General features: G+C 32.1%; 3 protein-coding genes across 5 annotated transcripts; 2 read left to right on the top strand and 1 right to left on the bottom strand.

Moving 5' to 3' along the window:
- The first annotated feature begins 951 nt into the window (after window positions 1-951).
- Window positions 952-3,970, top strand: LOC120264258 (beta-1,4-xylosyltransferase IRX9). Its single transcript, XM_039272060.1, is given in 4 exon segments — window positions 952-1,595; window positions 1,597-1,763; window positions 2,494-2,799; window positions 3,836-3,970. Coding segments are annotated over 3 exon segments (873 nt in total). The 5' UTR covers window positions 952-1,013; the 3' UTR covers window positions 2,618-2,799; window positions 3,836-3,970.
- A 4,503-nt stretch (window positions 3,971-8,473) lies between these two features.
- LOC120265707 (protein IQ-DOMAIN 1-like) lies at window positions 8,474-12,020 on the top strand. Of its 3 annotated transcripts, none has more exons than XM_039273656.1 (6): window positions 8,474-8,831; window positions 9,506-9,602; window positions 9,693-9,986; window positions 10,595-10,816; window positions 11,002-11,121; window positions 11,205-12,019. In XM_039273656.1, the coding sequence occupies exons 2-6, from the start codon at window positions 9,528-9,530 to the stop codon at window positions 11,877-11,879; spliced, it is 1,386 nt and encodes a 461-aa protein (XP_039129590.1). In that variant the 5' UTR covers window positions 8,474-8,831; window positions 9,506-9,527; the 3' UTR covers window positions 11,880-12,019. The 3 variants fall into 3 exon arrangements, with proteins under 3 accessions (XP_039129590.1, XP_039129589.1, XP_039129591.1); XM_039273655.1 differs by lacking the exon at window positions 8,474-8,831 and adding an exon at window positions 8,857-9,166 and having other exon boundaries at window positions 11,205-12,020; XM_039273657.1 differs by lacking the exon at window positions 8,474-8,831 and adding an exon at window positions 9,188-9,414 and having other exon boundaries at window positions 11,205-12,020.
- Window positions 12,021-12,153: 133 nt separating this feature from the next.
- LOC120265308 (exonuclease V, chloroplastic-like) lies at window positions 12,154-14,925 on the bottom strand. Its single transcript, XM_039273180.1, has 7 exons — window positions 14,584-14,925; window positions 14,403-14,507; window positions 14,209-14,330; window positions 13,379-13,528; window positions 13,116-13,269; window positions 12,585-12,661; window positions 12,154-12,489 (listed from the first exon to the last, which is right to left on the bottom strand). Exons 1-7 carry the CDS (start codon window positions 14,923-14,925, stop codon window positions 12,276-12,278), a joined length of 1,164 nt encoding a protein of 387 aa, XP_039129114.1. The 3' UTR covers window positions 12,154-12,275.
- Window positions 14,926-19,778: the final 4,853 nt, after the last annotated feature.

The following is a 19,778-nucleotide window of genomic DNA, read 5'->3' as shown; positions in this document are numbered from 1 at the left end:
TAAACTTAATTAGTACTAAATTTTTTAAAACAATTGATTAATCAAAAAAATTAATTATAAATATCCAGCAAGTAAAAATCATAATTAATTGGCTCTAATACAATCTCCATTTCACATCTTTGAAATCCTAATATCACATCATATGCATTTGAAAAAAAATTCACATCATATGACCCCTGCAACACAATGCATCAATTTACATCAATGTATCAACATCTAAAAATCACGTCCAATTAAATAAAATAAATTCCATATAATAATAAACCTAATGATAAAATTGGCAAGAAAGAATTCACCACAATTCTACAGCCTAACATGAGATCACATAAAATTAAAAAAAAATCTAATCATTCAAAATTCCTCTAAACCCTCATTTTTTTTTTACTAAAGACATTAGATTTGATCAGACAAGTAATTAGAGACATGCAGGCGAAAAAGCTCTCCTGAGAAACCTTACTCTACCAATGAGAAATACACTCAATTATTACACACTCTAGCCATCTACAAGAGCGGAGAGTAAAACTTACCTCTCACTCAAAAGAAAAAGAAAAGGACAAAAGTTCGCTTACGCTTAAATAAATTTTTTTTTTAATTATTTTATTATTATTATTATTATTATTATTATTATTATTATTATTATTTTAAATTTTAGTTGAGAAGTCCAATCCCAACTCCAACCTACACAACTTCCACTCTCTTCTATCCTCCTTCCTTCCTTCCTTTGATTCCTTCAACTTCAAGTGATGTCTTCCTCCCTCCTCCTTCCTCTTTAACCATAAACAAACCAAGCCAACACCTTCACCTCCCTCACCTAATTCATCCCATCAAAAGAAACCTCTCACCCTCCCTCCCCCTTCCCGCCATTTTCAAACCTCTCCTTCACCTCACACCTCACCATCTTCTCTTATTTATATATATATATATATATATATATATATATATATATCTTATATATATATATATAACCATATATACTCTTTCACACTTATATCATCTTCTTGTTCTTGTTCATCATGGGCTCCTCCTTTGATAGATCCAAGAAGAGAATTCAACTATGGAAGAAAGCTCTTCTCCAATTCTCTCTTTGCTTTGTCATGGGCTTCTTCTCCGGCTTCGCTCCGACCACCACTACCTCCTCCTTCTTCTCCTCCTCTTCCACCTCCACCTCCTCCTCCATCTCCTTCCAATCCCCTCAACCCATTCTCTCCAACACCACCATCACCACCAACTTACTCTCTCCTCCATCCTTAACCTCCACACAACCCTCTCTTGATCTCCAAATTGAAACTGAAGACTCTGAAGACTCTGAAGACATGACTGAAGACTTTCAAGACTTTCAAGACTCTCAAGACTCTCAAGACTCTCAAGACTCTCAACAACCTGAAGAACCACAAGAGTACTCTATCATTCCAAACAAGTTATTAATCATAGTGACAACCACATCATCAAGAGATCCAATCAGAGAAGTTAAGTTGAGAAGACTTTCTCACACTTTGAGTTTGGTGGATCCTCCATTGCTTTGGATTGTTGTTGAAGATCATTTACAGGCACCAAAGACTTCAGAGAATTTGAGGAAAACTGGAGTGATGTATAGAGCACTTGACAGTGAAGGAAAATTTCACTGATTCATCAAGTGAAGCTGATTTCCAGAGAAACTTGGCCTTGAATCATATTGAACATCATCGTCTCAATGGGATTGTTCACTTTGCTTCTCTTTCCAATGTTTATGATCTTCAGTTCTTTCAGGAAATCAGAGATATTGAGTATGTTCTTCTTCTTCTTCTTCTTCTTCTTCTTCTTCTTGGTCTTGTTTTATTGATTTTATTTGCATATAAACCCCTGCATTTTCTGTTTATTATAATTAGTTTTAGCTTAAGTTATGATATTTCTTAGAAATCTTTTATTTATTTTTTTTTGAATTCAGATTATTTTTTCTTGTCATATTATTAACATGTAAGTATTAGATTTTTAATGTTATTTGATATTCGTTTTTAATTTAATTATAAGTTCATATTTTCTTTTAGGAGATTAGTTATATATATTGAGCATGTTCTTCTTTATTGATTTTTTTATATTACTTTTTGTGATATTTATTTATTATAAAAGTCCTAGGGATAAAACCATTAGTAAAAAAAAATCATTTTTGGTCTTTGAACTCTATATATAATCTATTCAATGATAAATGAACCAAAGTTTTAAATATTAGCTAAAATCATATTTATTGTCACATAAGTTTTAGACTTTAATATTATTTTAAGGTAGTTTTTAAATTTATAAATTCTTATAAAATGATAAGAAAAAATGAATTAGGAAAGTCAACTTTTTTCGAGTTAGACCTTTAAATTAAAGAATGACTAGTTAACAACCAAACTCTACTACTTTATTGCATTTTTAAACTAAATCAAAAGGATTAGCACATGGTTTACAACTCTTTTTTCTTCAACCATTCAAAGAAAGAAACCATATAAAAATTTTATTGATTAATATTTGCAGGGTGTTTGGAACATGGCCAGTGGCAATGTTGGGTGCAAATAGGAAACGTGTGTTGGTGGAAGGACCAATTTGTAATTCTTTACAAGTTGTAGGGTGGAGAAAGAAAGATTTACAGCAAGGGTAGCAGTGCAACATCTTATTATTATTCAAGGATTCAAGAGCTTATTAATAATAATAACAATAATAATATTATTATTAATAAAGAATTACAAGAGATAAATATCTCCGGCTTTGCTTTTCAATAGCTCCATTTTATGGGATCCTGAGCGATGGGGCCGTTCATCTTCTGTTCCTCGTAATTCACAGGTCAGTTTTACATTGTTTTGAATTAGTTTTTTATTTGATTCATTTATGAAAATTTTATTATAATTTTATTAATTTTATTCTTGTATTATTTTTAACTATGTTAAAAAAAAAAACACCGATAGATAGTCGAGTAGTACCTTATTATAAAGTGTGCAACACAAAACCTTACTTTCATACTATTCACTAGATCCCAGTATAGTTCCCCTGTAGGAGAAATCGTATTTTTTATCTTTTTTTAAGGTTGAATGACAAAAAAAAGAATTTCATTGTGAAGATGATCCCTGATATATCATCCTAGACGCACGTGGTAGTTTTTAATTACTCTGCGTGTTAGCTCGTCCAATATGATAAATTTTTAAAGATCAGTAAGCTATTATAATTAGTGTGCATATATATTTGTCAGACCTTTTAACGACCTTTGTTACTTTTGTAAAAAAAAAATATGTATTATGTTATTTTGTGATTTTTATTATTATTAATTTTTAGAGGGTTTTGATGGAATTTTAGTTTGATTTAATCAATTTAATGTGAATTTTAAAAAAAATAATATAAATATTGACCACATACATACGTATCATTTCAAGTTTTTAGATGGAATTGAATCCAACCATTGAAATCATATCCGAGATTCCGAACCAAACACTCAATTTATCAATTGCACCATCATTATCAACTTTTTTTTTTTTTAATTTTTTATTTTGAATCACTGTGAAATTGAAAGGTTGGCTAATGACCTAATCCAATTATTCTCCACAAAAAGGAAAAGCAATTCGTAGCACTCATCTTACCAAACATTAGTTATGAGGGTCCCTTTTATTTATTTATTTATTTATTTTTTTATGTCTTAATCTATTGTGTGATTCTCACCTTTGTTTGGTGCCTAGTCCACTAATTATAAGAAACTTCTCTCACCAACCATTTTCAATATTTATATCTTCTCTTTGTTTTAATAATAATATATATTTTATTTTTTAAATTATTTTGTAACCAAAAAAAACTAATGTATCTTATTATTATTATTATTATTTTGTAACAGGACTCAATCAAATTTGTGCAACAAGTAGCTCTTGAAGATGAGACAAAATTGAGAGCCATTCCAAGTGATTGCTCAAAGATCATGTTGTGGGAATTTCCATGTCCCAAGAAATCTCACATTTTATCAAACCCAAACCAAAAGATAAATAATTATATATATATATATAGCAAGGGAAAAATTTTCATTATTTTGTATTTGGTATTGTTTTTTATTTTTATTTTTCTTTTTCTTTTTTATATATATATTTCTCTGCTTTTTGTTGTATTATTATTATTTTTTTTGTTTATCAAGCAATATATTATTTATGAGTTATTGGACATGCATTGTGTTTTTTTGTTGATGGAGTTGGTTCATGTGTTTCTTTCAAATGAAGTGGAGTTGGTTGGCTCAAAGAAAAAGAAGTAAAGAAAAGGGAAGATGATCACTAACCAATTATTCATATGACTTGTGGGATTGGAACATCATGTTAGTTAGAGAATATATATGATTTCAATGGGGGACCATAGAGAAGTAAGTTATAAGTAAACTAGTTGCATATTTGAAAATTGAATTATATATATATATGGCAAAACTTAATTGCAGCGTCATATATATATATATATATATATATATGACGGTTTCTCTAATTAGCTAACAAGATTTTGGCAACTTAGTTATTTATTTTAAACTCAACATCTTATAAATTTTAGTTAATAGTTGCATATTTGAAAGATAATTTATACATGACAAAACTTAACTGCAATGTCAAATATACAATTTCTTTCATTATCCAATAAATTTTTGGCAATGTAGTCACTTATAAAAAACTCGTATTTTAAAAAACTTAGTTAGTAATTGCATATTTGAAAAATAAATTATATACATAACAAAGCTTAACTACAGTGTCATATATAATTAGCCAGTAAAATTTTGACAACTTAGTCACTTATAGAAAACTCAACATCTTATAAAACTTAGTTAATAGTTGTATACTTGGAAAAAGAATTACATATTTGGTAAAACTTAACTACAATGTCATATGTGCAGTTTCTCTAGGTAATCAATAAAATTATGAAACTTAGTCACTAATACAAAACTCTAATATCTTATAAGAACTCAATTAATCAAAACGCAAGCAAATTTAACCTTACTTTTAAAAGTTAGAGAATTAGAAATTTTTGTTTATGTTTTATTTTTAAATAAAAGAAATTAAGATGATAATGTTGTGAAATTGATAAAATAAAATTAATATTAGTTTGGGAAATCGAAGTCCTAAGATTAATTGTAGGCAGAGTACTTATTAATTTGTGAGAAAGAAGTGTTAAATTCAATTAGAGTTTTGTGTTTGGCTTTAAAATTAATAATAATTGAACCTAATTTGAGCATGGTTAGCAAAATTAGTTTTAAATTATATATATGCACATTTTATGAAGTCACAAGAACAGTAGTAATTAAACATATATGATGATTGGACCCGTATCTTGCTAAATACTAAGAAGAGGATGCAAAAAAATAAGGAATAGTGCATAAATAACAATATAATATTTGTTTGTATCTATAATGTTTAATGCTATAATTAAAAATAAACTCAAATTGCAACTCAGTCTGAGTCATTTGTATTTATTTTCAAACCAACTTTGAGTTTTTTTAAAGCTAAGCTCAAATCATTAAACAATCTTAAAAGACAAATATATATATATATATATAACATAAAAAAAATTTATAAACATCAAATGATAAAAAAAAATCATTTTGACAAAACCACTTTATTCAAGTGGTGAAAAACACTAACATGAATTTCTCATATAACGTATGAGTTGATGAGGATTTAAATTTTTTATTTGAAAAATTAACTCACTCACGGGTAATGTTATATCTCTCCCGCTAGTACCCTCACACATGTCCACTAGGTGAGGGTGTTTGAGGTATTAACTCATGCGCAAACACTATTTTATTGGCGCATTCGAGCCATTAACTCATGCATAATAGAGATATTAATAGTGGCATGTCATTTTTGTAAAAAAAAAATCATTTACATAATGAATACTTGATATAAGTATGTTTTTTTCCAACCTAATGAGAGATCAAATTGTTAAAAATATTTAATGCCAAAATGACTTACTCGCATATTTAAAAAATAAATCATATCACTTAACAAAATATAACAAATTTTTTATTGTAAAAAAAAAAAAGTAAATCTAAAATTCTTTAACCATCAACTTCTTTTTCCTTATATTATTCATTTTCTTGAATAGAAAAGCATGACCTAAACGGCTAAACTTAGAATAAATAAATAAAACATAAAAAATAAATGAGCTCAATGAGTCAATCAAGAAACAAAATAAGAGCCCACATGACAGCTAGCTATTAGCAAGTACATACACTGATAAATATAAACTTCCAAACTTGACAAGACAAAAGAGTTAGAACACAAGGCACCATCATGCATCATCTTCGGACCAATTTGCTTACTTTTCAATTCAATGGGTATATAATTTAGGGTTTGGGGTGCTAAAGATTTAGTGTTTAAGTTTTTAGAATTTTAGTTATAATATTTCAAGTTTAAAGTTTTAAATATTTAATAATATTTTAAAATTTTAAAATTTTAAAAATTTAAATAATTTGAATTTGAAGTTTATGAAAAAAATAACGTAAATATTAATGTGGCAATCTCTAATTAGAGGGGAATAATTGGTCATGATCTTACTGATTAATACAATGTATCCTTTCTCTATATATAAGTGCTTGATGGTGAAGATGATAATGCATTTATGCAAGTGGATCTAACAAAAACACACAATGAAAGATATAAAATGCACTTTATAGGTAAAGTAAAACTTTGTTTATTATCAACCATATTCTTGGGATTCAAACATACTAAAAAAAAGCAAGGTAAAAATAGCTACTTTCTTCAACATTGATAATTATAACTAAAGTACTTATAGTATAATGGTATTTGGTCCTGTGTAAAAAATAAAAGTGAGATATTTAAAAAAATTTCGGTTCAAAATTCATTAAGGGGCGTTTGGATCACGGATTGAGGGGCAGAATGAGATTCGTTCCCAAGCCCTGTTTAATGTCGAGGGAAAGCGCATGAGTTGCTTTCCATGCATGGGAAAAAGATTCTTTCCTTGGAGGCATCCTATTCACCCAAAAATGGGGAGAAGTATGCTTGAGTTATAAAATTACTAATATACCCCTAGCATATATAATTACATATTTATATATTTTAGCTTTTATTTATTAAAAATAATTTAATTAAATTATTTTTGGAAAATTAAAATTAAAATAAATAAAATTTAATTAATTTAATTAAACGTATTTAATGATATTAACTAATTTAATAAATATATAATTGTTAAATAAATTATTAAGATTAATTATATAGTTATAGTATATTGAAATATATTTTTATATTATGAAAAATAATTAATAATAAATAATGTTAAATATTTTCATTAAACATAATCTATCTTTTATATAATATCGTATTGTTATATGGAGATGTAATTTTGCTACTCCCACTTTTTGACTTTTTTTATCTCCTTATTAAAGCCAAAGCATTATTCATTCATTATTCGCATTCTCTTTCTTTATTCATATTCCCATACTGCATCCACGGGGATGGGACGATAGGCATCGTTTATAGAATGACATAGTCCAAACCACTCATCCCTGGCTGAGGGTTAGGGATTGAATGATTTACTCTTATGCGTACACCCTTGGTATATATATACAAAAAAAAAATACTAAGTATTATATATACATATATATGAATTTTTTTCAATAAAAAAAATAAGATCACCAGCAAACTTGTATACATCTCAAGTTCTACTGATGAAATTATGTTGAAAGTGGACCTTTGCTTCTTTGTTCAATAATGTTTGCATTTATAAATTTGTGTATTTTTTTTCAAAGAGTGCATTAATGACAGTTTTTTTTCGGTGAAATAAAGTGCTTAATAAAATGACAGGAAATGTACAACGTACTCAAAAACCTAATTGACATGACGTATATGATTCGCAAAATCACAACCATCAAAACTGTACAATGCGAATTTCACTTGTTGCCCCCTTGAAATGGTCAAAATTATTTACTTTCTCTTCACTCCTCAAAATTAAGTGGAGGTTATCAATGTTTTTTTTTTTTTTCCCCCTTTTTTTATATTTCAAAAGAAAATTTTTGGCATATTTCTAAAAAAAATAGATAATTTTTGCTTGATTTATTTTAAAAAAATAAAAAAACGTTTATTAATTTTTAAACAATGTGCTTTAGTTTTTTAAGTTTTTAAATTCATCAACCATATATTTTTTATATTCAAGATATCCTTTTTTTAAAACCAATTTAATTTATCTTCAACCAGCACCATACATTGATTCATATTTAAAATTTAATCACTATTATTATTTTTAACATTTTTATTTTAACAATAACAACTTAACAAAGTTAGAAACTTAATATTAATAATGAATTTGAGACTAAACAAGGGGTCAAATGATAATTTTACAATTAATAGTTAAAAAAAAAAAAAAAGTAGAAAAGCCAAAGCAAAGGCTGTGTGCTGTGAGTCAGAGCAGCAATCACTGCGCTCGCGCGCGCGCTCGGGCAACGCGTGACGGAGCGGCAGCGCAATCGGCCAGAGATGCGCGCAGGCACGTTCATTGATGATCATAGGCTGGTTGCAGATTAGAAAATGAGGAAAAACAATGGCCCAAGAATCTCACAGCCAAGTTCTTGCTCAAAAGGACAGCTTTGTTTTGTTGTCAAAGATAAGCAAAGTCACTTTTGCATTGCAGCTCTCCATTTCTGGGTCCCATTCACCTTCCGGTTTACTCTTTTGTCACCAAAGTCTTGCCTTTATCCAACTACGTCGCCTTCTCTTCTCTCTCTCTCTCTCTCTCTCTCTCTCTCTCACTCGCTTTGTTCCTTAGCACACGTACAGTGATAAAGAGAACGATTTGTGCTGTGATTGAATGAATGCTTAGTAGCTCAAAGACACAGGAAGTGTTTGGATTTGGTTTGTTCTTTGTTCTTTTCTCTTTTAAGTTTATGTTTTGTTGTTTTTTAATGGTGGAGACATGTCTATTATTGCTCCCTTTTTGCTATGAAAAATATGGTTCCTTGTGAGGAAACCACCAAATGTGGTGTAGTTTGAGAAAGATTAATTGCATTTTGATTGTTCTTCTGTGGGTTTCTTTCTCAATTGTTCCTTCTCACAATGAATGAATGAATGAATGAATGAATCTTCTTTTTCCAAGTTAATATTTTGTTGTTTTTTAGTGGCGGGCATGTCTTTTTCTGGCTCCCTATTGTGATGAAAGATGCTTCCTTCTGAGGAAACCGGCAAATGTGGTGAAATTTCATAAATATTAAATTTTGATTGTTTTTCCTATAATTTGCATTCTCGGTTGTTCCTTCTCACAAGAACAGTGATAAAGAGAAAAAAATTTTCGACAAGTGACCAGATTTTGTTTCTTCTTGTTCTCTTCTTTTAGAAATTCATATTCATGTTTGCTTTCTTCTTTCTTGTTTGAATGGAACATGTCTTTTCTTGCTCCCTCAGTGAAGTTTGAGAAAGATTAAATTTTGATTGTTTTCCTGTGAGTTTTTTTTTCAGTGTTTTTCAGTGAATCTCTGGTTCTATAAACTGTTGCATTGGTTCTAGATCTAAGTCTGTGAATGATGATACAGTGAGAACAAGGAGAAGAAGAGGATGGGGAGAAAGGGAAAGTGGTTTGGAGCTGTGAAAAGAGTCTTCAGTCCTGAATCAAAGGAAAAGCAAATTAAGGTTTGAGCTTTACTCCTATTTCTACCTTGTTTCTCAGAAAGATGATTCCTTTTTCATAAAATTTTTATCTTTTCTTATGTACAAACACAGAAATCCAAGAAGAAATGGGGGTTTGGGAAGTCCAAGAGTTCAGATCCATCAGAATCTCTAAACAATGAAGCTCCTGATCCAGTTAAGGATCTGGAGGTTAAAATGATGGAGGATGAGCAGAGCAAGCATGTGTATTCAGTGGCGATCGCCTCAGCGAAGGCTGCCGAGGCTGCTGTCACTGCTGCTCATGCTGCTGCAGAGGTGGTTCGTCTCACCAACTTTACAAGATTGTCACAAAAATCAAAAGAAGAGGTGGCTGCCATTAAGATTCAGACTACTTTCAGAGGATACATGGTATGAAACTTATGATTTTCAAATTGCTGCATCTTGTTCTTCTCTCTTATTAAGAACTATTACTGTTTGATTTGGTTTGGAAAATGCATGGTATGAATCTCTAAGATTCTTGAATTGCTGCATTTTGTTCTTCATTCTTATTAAGTATGTTTCAGTGATCAGTTTTCTGCAATTATGAATATAAATTGTATGAAATTATGATTCTCAAATTGCTGCATTTTGTTCTTCACTCGTATCATGTCTTTTCTGATGATTGTTTTTCTGCAAAGATGATAGACCTACCAATGTTTGATTGAATTTACAAGACATATGGCATGAAATTATTATTCTCAAATTGCTGCATTTTGTTCTGATGATTGTTTTTCAGCAAAGATGATAGACCTACTACCGTTTGATTGAATTTACCAGACATATGGCATGAAATTATTATTCTCAAATTGCTGCATTTTGTTCTTCAGTCTCATCATATATGTTGTGATATTTGTTTTTCTGCAAAGATGACAGTACTATTACTCTTTGAATTAATTTAGAGAAACGTTAACATGCATTGAAATGTGATATTGTGATGTTGATTAGATGCTTGGTTTTTCGATTTGGTAATAATTTAGGCGAGGAGAGCATTGCGAGCATTGAGAGGACTGGTTAGATTGAAGTCAATGATTGAGGGAAATTCAGTTAAGCGACAAGCAACAACGACATTACGGTGCATGCAGACATTGGCGAGAGTTCAATCGCAGATTCGATCAAGGAGGATCAGGATGACAGAGGAAAACCAAGCACTTCAGCGGCAGCTGCTGTTGAACCGAGAAAGAGAGTTTGAGAAATTTAGGGTAATTTCTTGCCATTTCGTCGACTTTTTTTTTTTTCGTTCTTCTTTTTAATACATTGATACTCTTGTTTGAACACTATTGTCATCACAAACCATACTGCTGATTTACTAACTGCAAGAGCTGATAGTTCATGTGGTTTACATAAAAATAGAATTTTCTGTGACTGTTGTTGCTGTTTTCATCAGATGGGGGAGGAATGGGATGACAGTATACAATCAAAAGAACAAATAGAAGCAAGTTTGTTGAGCAAACAAGAAGCTACTATCCGAAGAGAGCGAGCATTGGCCTATGCATTTTCTCATCAGGTACTTTACAAATGACAACATTTATCAGTATCAGTTTATTGATGATCGAGCATTTATCGTCTTTGAAAACATGTTTGTGCCAGTGGAAGAGTTCTTCAAGATCAATGACTCAATTGTTCACAGACCCGAACAATCCACAATGGGGATGGAGTTGGTTGGAGCGATGGATGGCGTCAAGGCCATGGGAATGCCGAAGCACAACCGATAAGGAATTTAGTTATGAGCACTCCTCTGTGAAGAGTATAACAAGTGCTTATACTCGCCGTGATACTATCTCTGACCAGCCTTCACTTTCATCCCAGAAGTCGAGCCGCCCTACCAGCCACTTCTCCCCTTCAACGCCGCCCTCCAAAGCATCAGCAATAACCGGAAAGGTAAAGTCAGCAAACTCAAAAGGTGCCTTTGCACTGTCGGAAGATGACTCAAGAAGCATGCTCAGCCTCCGGTCAGAACGGTATCGGCATTACAGTGTAGCAGGGTCTTCAGTGAGAGATGATGAGAGCCTTGCGAGTTCTCCCGCTGTCCCAAGCTACATGGCTCCCACAGAATCAGCAAGAGCTAAGTCCCGGTTTCATAGCCCGGTGACAAGTGATAAGAATGAGACTCCAGAGAAGTTGTCTGCAAGCTCCACAAAGAAGCGGCTGTCCTTTCCAGTAGCTGAAAAACATGGCATGAGTTCACCGGCAGGGATTAGGCGATACTCAGGCCCTCCTAAGGTTGACATTGCCTCTGTAAAGGGCATTGCCATGCAGTCATAATTCAATAAGGTCATGTGGACAGGATTGTTTCTGTGTGTGCTTTGTGGGATTGTTTAATGGGATTGCCGGTGGGTTTGGTTTATATGATTGTGAGAACAGCATGGAAGTTGTTATATATCTTTCGTCTTTGTTGTGGTTTGTGCTTATCATGACTCTTGCAAGAAATGCCTCTTAAATTAGCTGCCAGATTTGAAGTATCGATCTTGAAGTTAGATGGACATCATTGCACATATTATAGAAATTTTATTTCTGCAGAAAAAAATGAATGTCAATAAATTGAGAGCCATGTTTAATCTCAAATACAACATAATGGAGGCAAATGATTCACCTATAATTAAAACAAAACATCGATGTTGCTGTGTTGTTTGCTGAGTGTCATCCTGAAAATAGGCATTCTCATTCTGCTTTGTTGCTGGATGCAAGTGTTACAGGGCATGAAGCAGAAAATTTACAGAATCGGCATTTCCACCGCTCAGCATCAGAGACATATTCGGCTTCTCGCTCGCCTCGCCAGAATTCAAGGCGCTTTTGGATTTCATTCTTGAACCAATTAGCATCAAAAGAAAACTTATATTCCTCTAAAATTGAATGATCTGATTGCAACTCGTATCTGCATAGAGAAGAGCAATATGAATTCAGTGTCTTACACCAATAATTTGCTTTTGGTTACTTAAGAATGAATTAATCTGAATCATCAATGCATACCTCAAGAGCAGTTGCTCATCAGAGGGAGGTAGCATGGAACAAGTATTTCTGAAATATGATACCACCTCTTCAAATGTCTGTGGCCAGAATACAGCATGTCTATTAAGGTGTTCACATACATAGAGATATTATTGAGGATTTGTTTTGAGAATTTATTTCATACATCACATGTGAAACACAGAGAACAAGTACTAATTGCTCTGAGTAATTTGAAATCGGAATCCGTCAATCATGTTCTAGGGATATAAATATTAACATTAAAAATAAACAAATCATTTAATTAGAAGTGGCAGTATGGAAGTTATGAAACTTGACTAGATTAAGTAATTGGATTCAATTAGAAGTGGCAGTATGACAATTCAGCTTGAAGACATCAGACGAAAACATTTTAAAAAAGAAAATCTTAATTCAAGAGACTTATCCTTGCTGCCAACATAAAAATTATTTAAAAATCTTGTGACTGTTTAACAAGTAATTCAGATGTGTATATCTTCAATTGGAAATAACTAGATTCAAAAAAGAATAATTCACCTTTGCCTCAAAGCCTAATGAAGAACTATATTGTCTGATATCTTCAGATAGAACATATTGAGGATTCAAAGCAAAATGGTCAAAGAAATGCCCAGTGGGAAAGTCATTCACAACTAAATTGTCCCATAAATACTTATAGCACATCAACTGGAGCCTGCAAATGAAAGAATTTTTTTTTTCTCAATTTCAGTATAAATCCATTCCAAACATTCTAATACAATCATCAGAGGTGCATCATACAACAAACTATCAGTGATATGTACCTTGCATTTCTCTTTTGAGCTTCTGAAGGAATGGTTGCTCTATAGCGAGTTTTCGTATCAACTAGACAAGGATTAAGGCTACTCTCGCCAACAGGCATTTGAAGTTCATCAATGACACCAATCATCCAAGTATCTTCCACAACTCCTATACTGATATCACATTATTCCAACTAATCAGGTAACAAAAACTGATGTTACAATGGTATGCAGTTGCCACAAAGAAATTTAACCATGAATTACTTGATAAGCATCAACATAACACAACCAACAAAATAAATCAAAATTTGAGAGCCATGTACCACAACATAACTAGCATTGTTGCTAAAAAAAGTAAAATGAATAGATATAGAAACGTGAATAGATGCACAGATAATAAGCAAAAGAAAAGATGCATATGCTGGAAGCTTAGACCTTCAAACGGTAATTGCCACGAAGAAATTCAACCATGAATTACTCGATAAAAGCATCAACATAACACAACCGATAAAATAAATCAAACTTTAAGAGCAATGTACCACAGCATAACTAATATTGTCGCTAAAACAGTAAAATGAATAGATATGGAAGCGTAAATGGATGCACACATAATAAGCAAAAGGAAAGACATACACTGGAAGCTCACAAGTTAGACCTTCAGACAGTAATTGTCACAAAGAAATTCGACCATGAATTACTAGATAAGCATCAACATAACACAACCAATAAAATAAATCAAACTTCGAGAGCAATGTACCACAACATAACTAACATTGTTGCTAATAACAGTAAAATGAATAGATAAAGAAGCATAAATGGATGCACAGACAATAAGCAAAAGGAAAGATACACACACTGGAAGCTCACGAGTTAGACCTTCAAACAGTAATTGGTTAGCGCCGACCATAAAATTCATGAATTTTAGAGCCCATGATTCTTCAATAGACTTGATTTGAATCTCTACCTTCTCTACAACCTGATTGTGTAGTGTAAATTATTAAATTGTTAATACAGAGGATAAATAAGAAGAAGATGAATGAGATACAACCTCTTCTTCTAGTTCAGCATGGCGAATGGATCCAGCTTCCATGGCTGCAGTCCTCTTTGGTCGGCCATGGAGGAGACCGAACTCCACCTGTTTCTCGCACCACTCCTGTTCTTAAATAAAAAATTCAGAACTTCAGATAAATCAAGGCGATAGCTTTGCAAAAATAGGAAAGGCGGCATACCGAGCCGGTGATGTCCGTGACGGCGAGGGCTCTTCGGGAGCGGAAGCGGTGGAGGAGAGAGCCAACCGGCGCCGGAGGTGTGGAGTCTTCGATGTCCGGAGAGCGGAGAGGTTGAGATTGGGATTTGGGAGAGGAGGGGAGGGAAGCGATGGCGGCGACGCGGAAAAGGGAGGAGGGGGAGGAGCAGCGAGGAGGAAAGAGAGGGAGAGCAGAGGAGAGGGCGGCTTCGAGGAAAGCCATCTCTTCTTCGGTGATGATCTCTAGTGGGACTTGGATTGGAACGCCATTGAAGGTGGAGGTGGAGGTGGAGGTGGAGGTGGAGGTGGAGGGAGTGGTGTTCATGAGAGAGTTCGAAAGTTTCGGATCTTCCAAAACGTGGAAATTTTTGTTATTAATTTATTTATTTTAAATAATATAAAAAAATGAAATACTAAATATATAGTTTTTTAAAATATTTGCTGGTACAGTAATTTTTAATTTTGTTAATTTAAAATTATATATAAATATATATTTATTGCATATCTGAGTTGCTTTTTTTTAAAAAAAAATATTAAAAAATTTTTTTTACTAAATTAAGCATGTTTGGGATTATTTACCAAAATACGCAAGTTGGTGAAAAACGGTAAACCTTTCTCCGTTTTCAGCTCTTTTTTTTTTTTTTAAATATAGAAAATGGGAGAGTTTCTCCTGTTCTCATTTTTTTTAATTAAAAAATTATGAAAACGGGAGAAACTCTCCCATTTTTAATTTTTTTAAAATTTTTTTAATAAAAAAAATGAAAATGGGAGAGTAACTCTCGTTTCCTTGTCCTTGGTTGGTGTTGGTTGGTGTTAACTTTTTAAATATTCTTATTCCTTAGTTTTTTCACAAATGTTTTTATTGAAAAGCAAAAACAAGAACACCAACTATATTAGCCTTTAGTAACGGATATAAATATATCCGTTGAATTATTTTATTATTATTATTTTTTTATATAATACCCACTTCCCACTTCATACTATCTCCCCCTCCATTCTCATTTTCTCTTCAAGTTCTAATTGTGTGGGTGTTTTCTATTTACACGTGTACGGGATTTCTGTTGATAATTTTCGATGGCGTTCTTAAGATTACATAGTGATCACATTTCATCTATTTTGTCGGAAAAGGGTAATATTTTGTATACTTAGATAACTTTGAAATTAATTATTTATTAATAATTATATTAAGACATTAGTTTCACATAATAACTTTTTATGTCATAATTATTAATCGTATTAATAATTATCTTATTAGCGGCCGAAGCATGTTTAATTAGATAACACACTATATTTTTAAGATAATTTTTTTATTAATAATTGTATTATGTCATAATTAATTATTGTATTAATAATTGTTAACCTCGAAGCATGTTTACTTAGATAACCTAGTATATTATTTGGTTATTTTTTATTAATACTTGTATTAAATCATTATTATATATTAATGATTGTATTATATCATAATATTAATCGTATTAATAATTATCTTATTAGCACCTCAATCATGTTTAATTAGATAACCCACTATATTTATAGGGTAATTTATTATTATTAATATTCATATTATGTCATTAGGTTTTATGAATAATTTTATTATGTCATAATTAATTATTGTATTAATGATTGTCATATTAACCTCGAAGAATGTTTATTTAGATAATTTAGTATATTATTTGGTTATTTTTTATTAATAATTGTATTAAGTCATTATTTTATATTAATAATTGTATTATATCATAATTATTAATCGTATTAATAATTATGTTATTAGCACCCCAATCATGTTTAATTAGATAACCCACTATATTTTTAGGTAATTTTTTTTATTATTAATAATTGTATTATGTCATTAGGTTTTATGAATAATTTTATTATATCATAATTAATTATTGTATTAATAATTGTTATATTAACCTTGAAGCATATTTATTTAGATAACCTAATATATTATTAGGCTTTTTTATCAATAATTGTATTAAGTCATTATTTTAGATAACCTAGTATATTATTAGGTTAATTTTTTATTATATTAATAATTGTTATATTATTGCTGAAGCATGTTTAATTAGATAACCTAGTATATTATTAACACACCAATGTTTATGGTTTACTCTTCAATTATATTTAATTTTTCGATGGCATATGTTCGGATTTATGATTTTTCCGTGTCTTATATTTTTTCAAGTCAACCTATTTTATTTTTCCATTTAATATCTGGATTACGCAATTTGAATAATGCCAATATCTGGATTTCTTTTGTGGCAGTCGAACATCATCCGAACATCTCGGTCATTACGCAATTTGAATGACTGATAGCAAATCTTACCGGGTCCTGAAGAAATTGGGAGCCGGTATTTGATATATGAAACTACTTGGTTGTCAGCAGTCTCAATGCTTTCTTCAATGGATCTCTTTAAATTTTCGTAAGAGATGTCGTCTTCGACATAAAAATATGATTGATCCTCCGACGAAAATATAATTGTGTCTTCACTAGCAATGATTGAACCATTGTAGTAAATCAATACAAGTGAAGTCTCTGCCATTGTTGAAGATAAGAAAAAGAAGTATGGGTGAGTGAGTGAGTGAGTGAGTAAATAGTGTGCAAGAGTGAAAATGGGCTACTAATGTTGGTTTATATAAAGAGCTCAAATTTTGAAAATTTCATTTATGAACATTGCAGGTTTGACCGTCCTAATTACTGATTGGTTTAGGTTTGACCAACCTACTTTGTGCTAAGTACTAAGCGAGTGCGAGTTTGATCGTCATACTTTTGTCCTAATCACTCGAGTGGTGCGAGTTTGACCCAGGTGTACTTTTATGCTTGACCGGTGCGAGTTTGATCGTCCCCGCTTTGTCCCAATCACTGAGTGGTGCAGGTTTGACCGCCGTACTTCGTCTTGGCCGAGTGCGAGTTCGATCGCATCGCTTTGTCTCAATCATCGAGTGGTGCGAGGTTTCGACCGGCTACTTTGTGATGACCAGTGCAGGTTTCGATCGCCATACTTTGTCCTAATCATCGAGTGGTGTAGGGTTTGGCCGGTGTACTGCGTCTCGATCGGGTGCAGGTTTGACTATCCCGCTTTGTCCCAATCATCGAGTGGTGCGAGTTTCGACCGGCGTACTTTGTCTTGGCCCGAGTGCAGGTTTCGACCGTCTCGCTTTGTCCCAATCACTAAGTGGTGCAGGTTTGACCGGCATACTCGTGTCGACCAGTGCGAGTTTGATCGTCTCGCTTTGTCCCAATCATCGAGTGGTGCGAGTTTGACCGGTACTTGCAGTGCTAAGCGAGTGCAGGGTTTGATCGTCCCTACTTTGTGCTAATTCGATCGGTGTAGGGTTTGACCAACTTACTTTGAACTCACTCATCGACTCGTGGAAGTTTGACCAATGTACTTTGTGCTAATCACTGACATGTGCAGGTTTGACCGTCCTACTTTGTCCTAATTAATCACCGATACAAGTTTGACCAAACTACTTTGCACCAATTACTAACCGGCGCAGGTTTAACCAACCTACTTTGAGCTAAGTACTGACCGGTGCAGGTTTGACAGTCCTACTTTGTGCTAATTACTAACGGTGTCAGTTTGACCGTCCTACTTTGTACTAACTACTTACCGTTGTATATTTAACCATCCTATTTTGTATTAATTAATTACCGATGCAACTTTGACCGTTTTATTTCTAATATTTTTCGAGATTCATAGTTTTTTTTTAAATAAAAGGTTAATATATATATCAACAATTATTTTTTAATTAAAAAATTAATCATATAAAAAGCATTCTTATTAAAACCCTAACAGCCAACACTAGAGTTTAAAAAAAACAAAACGGGTGTTACTCTCCCGTTTTCATTTTTTTTATTTTTAATTAAAAAAAATGAAAACGGGAGAAACTCTCCCGTTTTCTATATTTTAAAATAAAAAAAATTAAAAAAAAAACTGAAAACAGGGAAAGGTTTACCGTTTTCCACCAACGTGCGTATTTTGGTAAATAATCCCAAACATGCGTAATTTAATAAATATTTTTTTTTGTAATATTTTAAAAAAAAAAGCCTATCTGAGCATCATAGTCCGCATCAATGTTTTTAAAATGAATAAAATACAATTAATTAAAAATACCAATCACTACAGGGTTAAATTCTTGTGCCGACAATACTATACACATACTATAGATATTGTATAAGCATTGTAGTTATACTGTTCATTCACTGTTCATGGGTCCCATGTGGGAGGATATCATTTCTTTCCCCTCCAGAGTCGTAAGGCAAGAGATTTATTAACTTGGTTTGGTTCTTGAAATATCTTCTGGGCGTGCATATGGTAAGAATCTAATTGCCCCATGTGACATATGCCCAAGTTAATAAATCTCTAAGGGTCGTTAAGCCACGTAACTGGTGCACTTCACACAACAAACAAAAAATAAAATAAAAATATATAAACAAGTGACTGAACGCAATCCACTAGGGGTGTATTCAAATGACAAACAGAAGTGAAAAAATCATGGTGACAATAACCAAGACACTACAGAATGACCAAAACAAGAAAAACACTAAAAGAGCAATGAGCCATCCGGTTGTGAAAAGTCCTGATTAGGTTGAACCTGTTTTTGTTACCCCTCTGCTAGGTGCTTATGTTTTTCTTTTTCTTATTCTCCATGACTAGTAGATTGATTTTTTTTATGTGTGTGTTTTTTATTTAATGTGAGTATCATGTTTTTTTTATTAATTTATGTTTTATCTACTTTATATATATATATATATATATATAAACAGTATGAAAGCTTCAAAACATGGCGACCTAAAACAATTGCTTTACTCACCACCCTGCTAGTGACAAAGAAAAAAACATAATAAAAATCATCTTGAAGACAATGTTAGCATGACTATAATGCTTAGCACGATATTTAAATTTAACCCCAAACAAACCAATCGATGTCAACTACAAACATGACCGGCCCATTTGACCAACCTACTCTTCTAATCATTGACCTCCATTTTTCATCATCAAAAAAAATCCAACGGTGCAGATTACTCCACTAGAGTCGAGCAAGAAATCCTGATTTTTGGTTATGACGTGGTATCATAACAGCCATGAGATATTAATCGGACGATAAGAAAAATGGAATAATGACCACAGTTGGATTTCAGATCAGACAATTATTAAAAACCTAGACAACAAA

The sequence above is a fragment of the Dioscorea cayenensis genome, chromosome 7 (genome assembly GCF_009730915.1).
Source record: "Dioscorea cayenensis subsp. rotundata cultivar TDr96_F1 chromosome 7, TDr96_F1_v2_PseudoChromosome.rev07_lg8_w22 25.fasta, whole genome shotgun sequence".
Classification (NCBI taxonomy): domain Eukaryota; kingdom Viridiplantae; phylum Streptophyta; class Magnoliopsida; order Dioscoreales; family Dioscoreaceae; genus Dioscorea; species Dioscorea cayenensis.
The sequence above is the reverse complement of the archived record's forward strand: the minus strand, read 5'-3'. Positions and strand labels throughout refer to the sequence as shown.

Bases quoted from the DNA above. Each gene is read 5' to 3' on its own strand.
- LOC120265707 (XM_039273655.1), top strand. The intron at 10,817-11,001 runs GTAATTTCTTGC...TGTTTTCATCAG, and splicing joins GAGAGTTTGAGAAATTTAGG to ATGGGGGAGGAATGGGATGA. The intron at 11,122-11,204 runs GTACTTTACAAA...TGTTTGTGCCAG, and splicing joins CCTATGCATTTTCTCATCAG to TGGAAGAGTTCTTCAAGATC.
- LOC120265308 (XM_039273180.1), bottom strand. From the start codon at position 14,925: ATGAACACCACTCCCTCCACCTCCACCTCCACCTCCACCTCCACCTCC. The intron at 13,529-14,208 runs GTGTGTATCTTT...ATGTGATATCAG, and splicing joins CTAACTCGTGAGCTTCCAGT to TATAGGAGTTGTGGAAGATA. The intron at 12,662-13,115 runs GTGAATTATTCT...TTCTGGCCACAG, and splicing joins CATTAGGCTTTGAGGCAAAG to ACATTTGAAGAGGTGGTATC.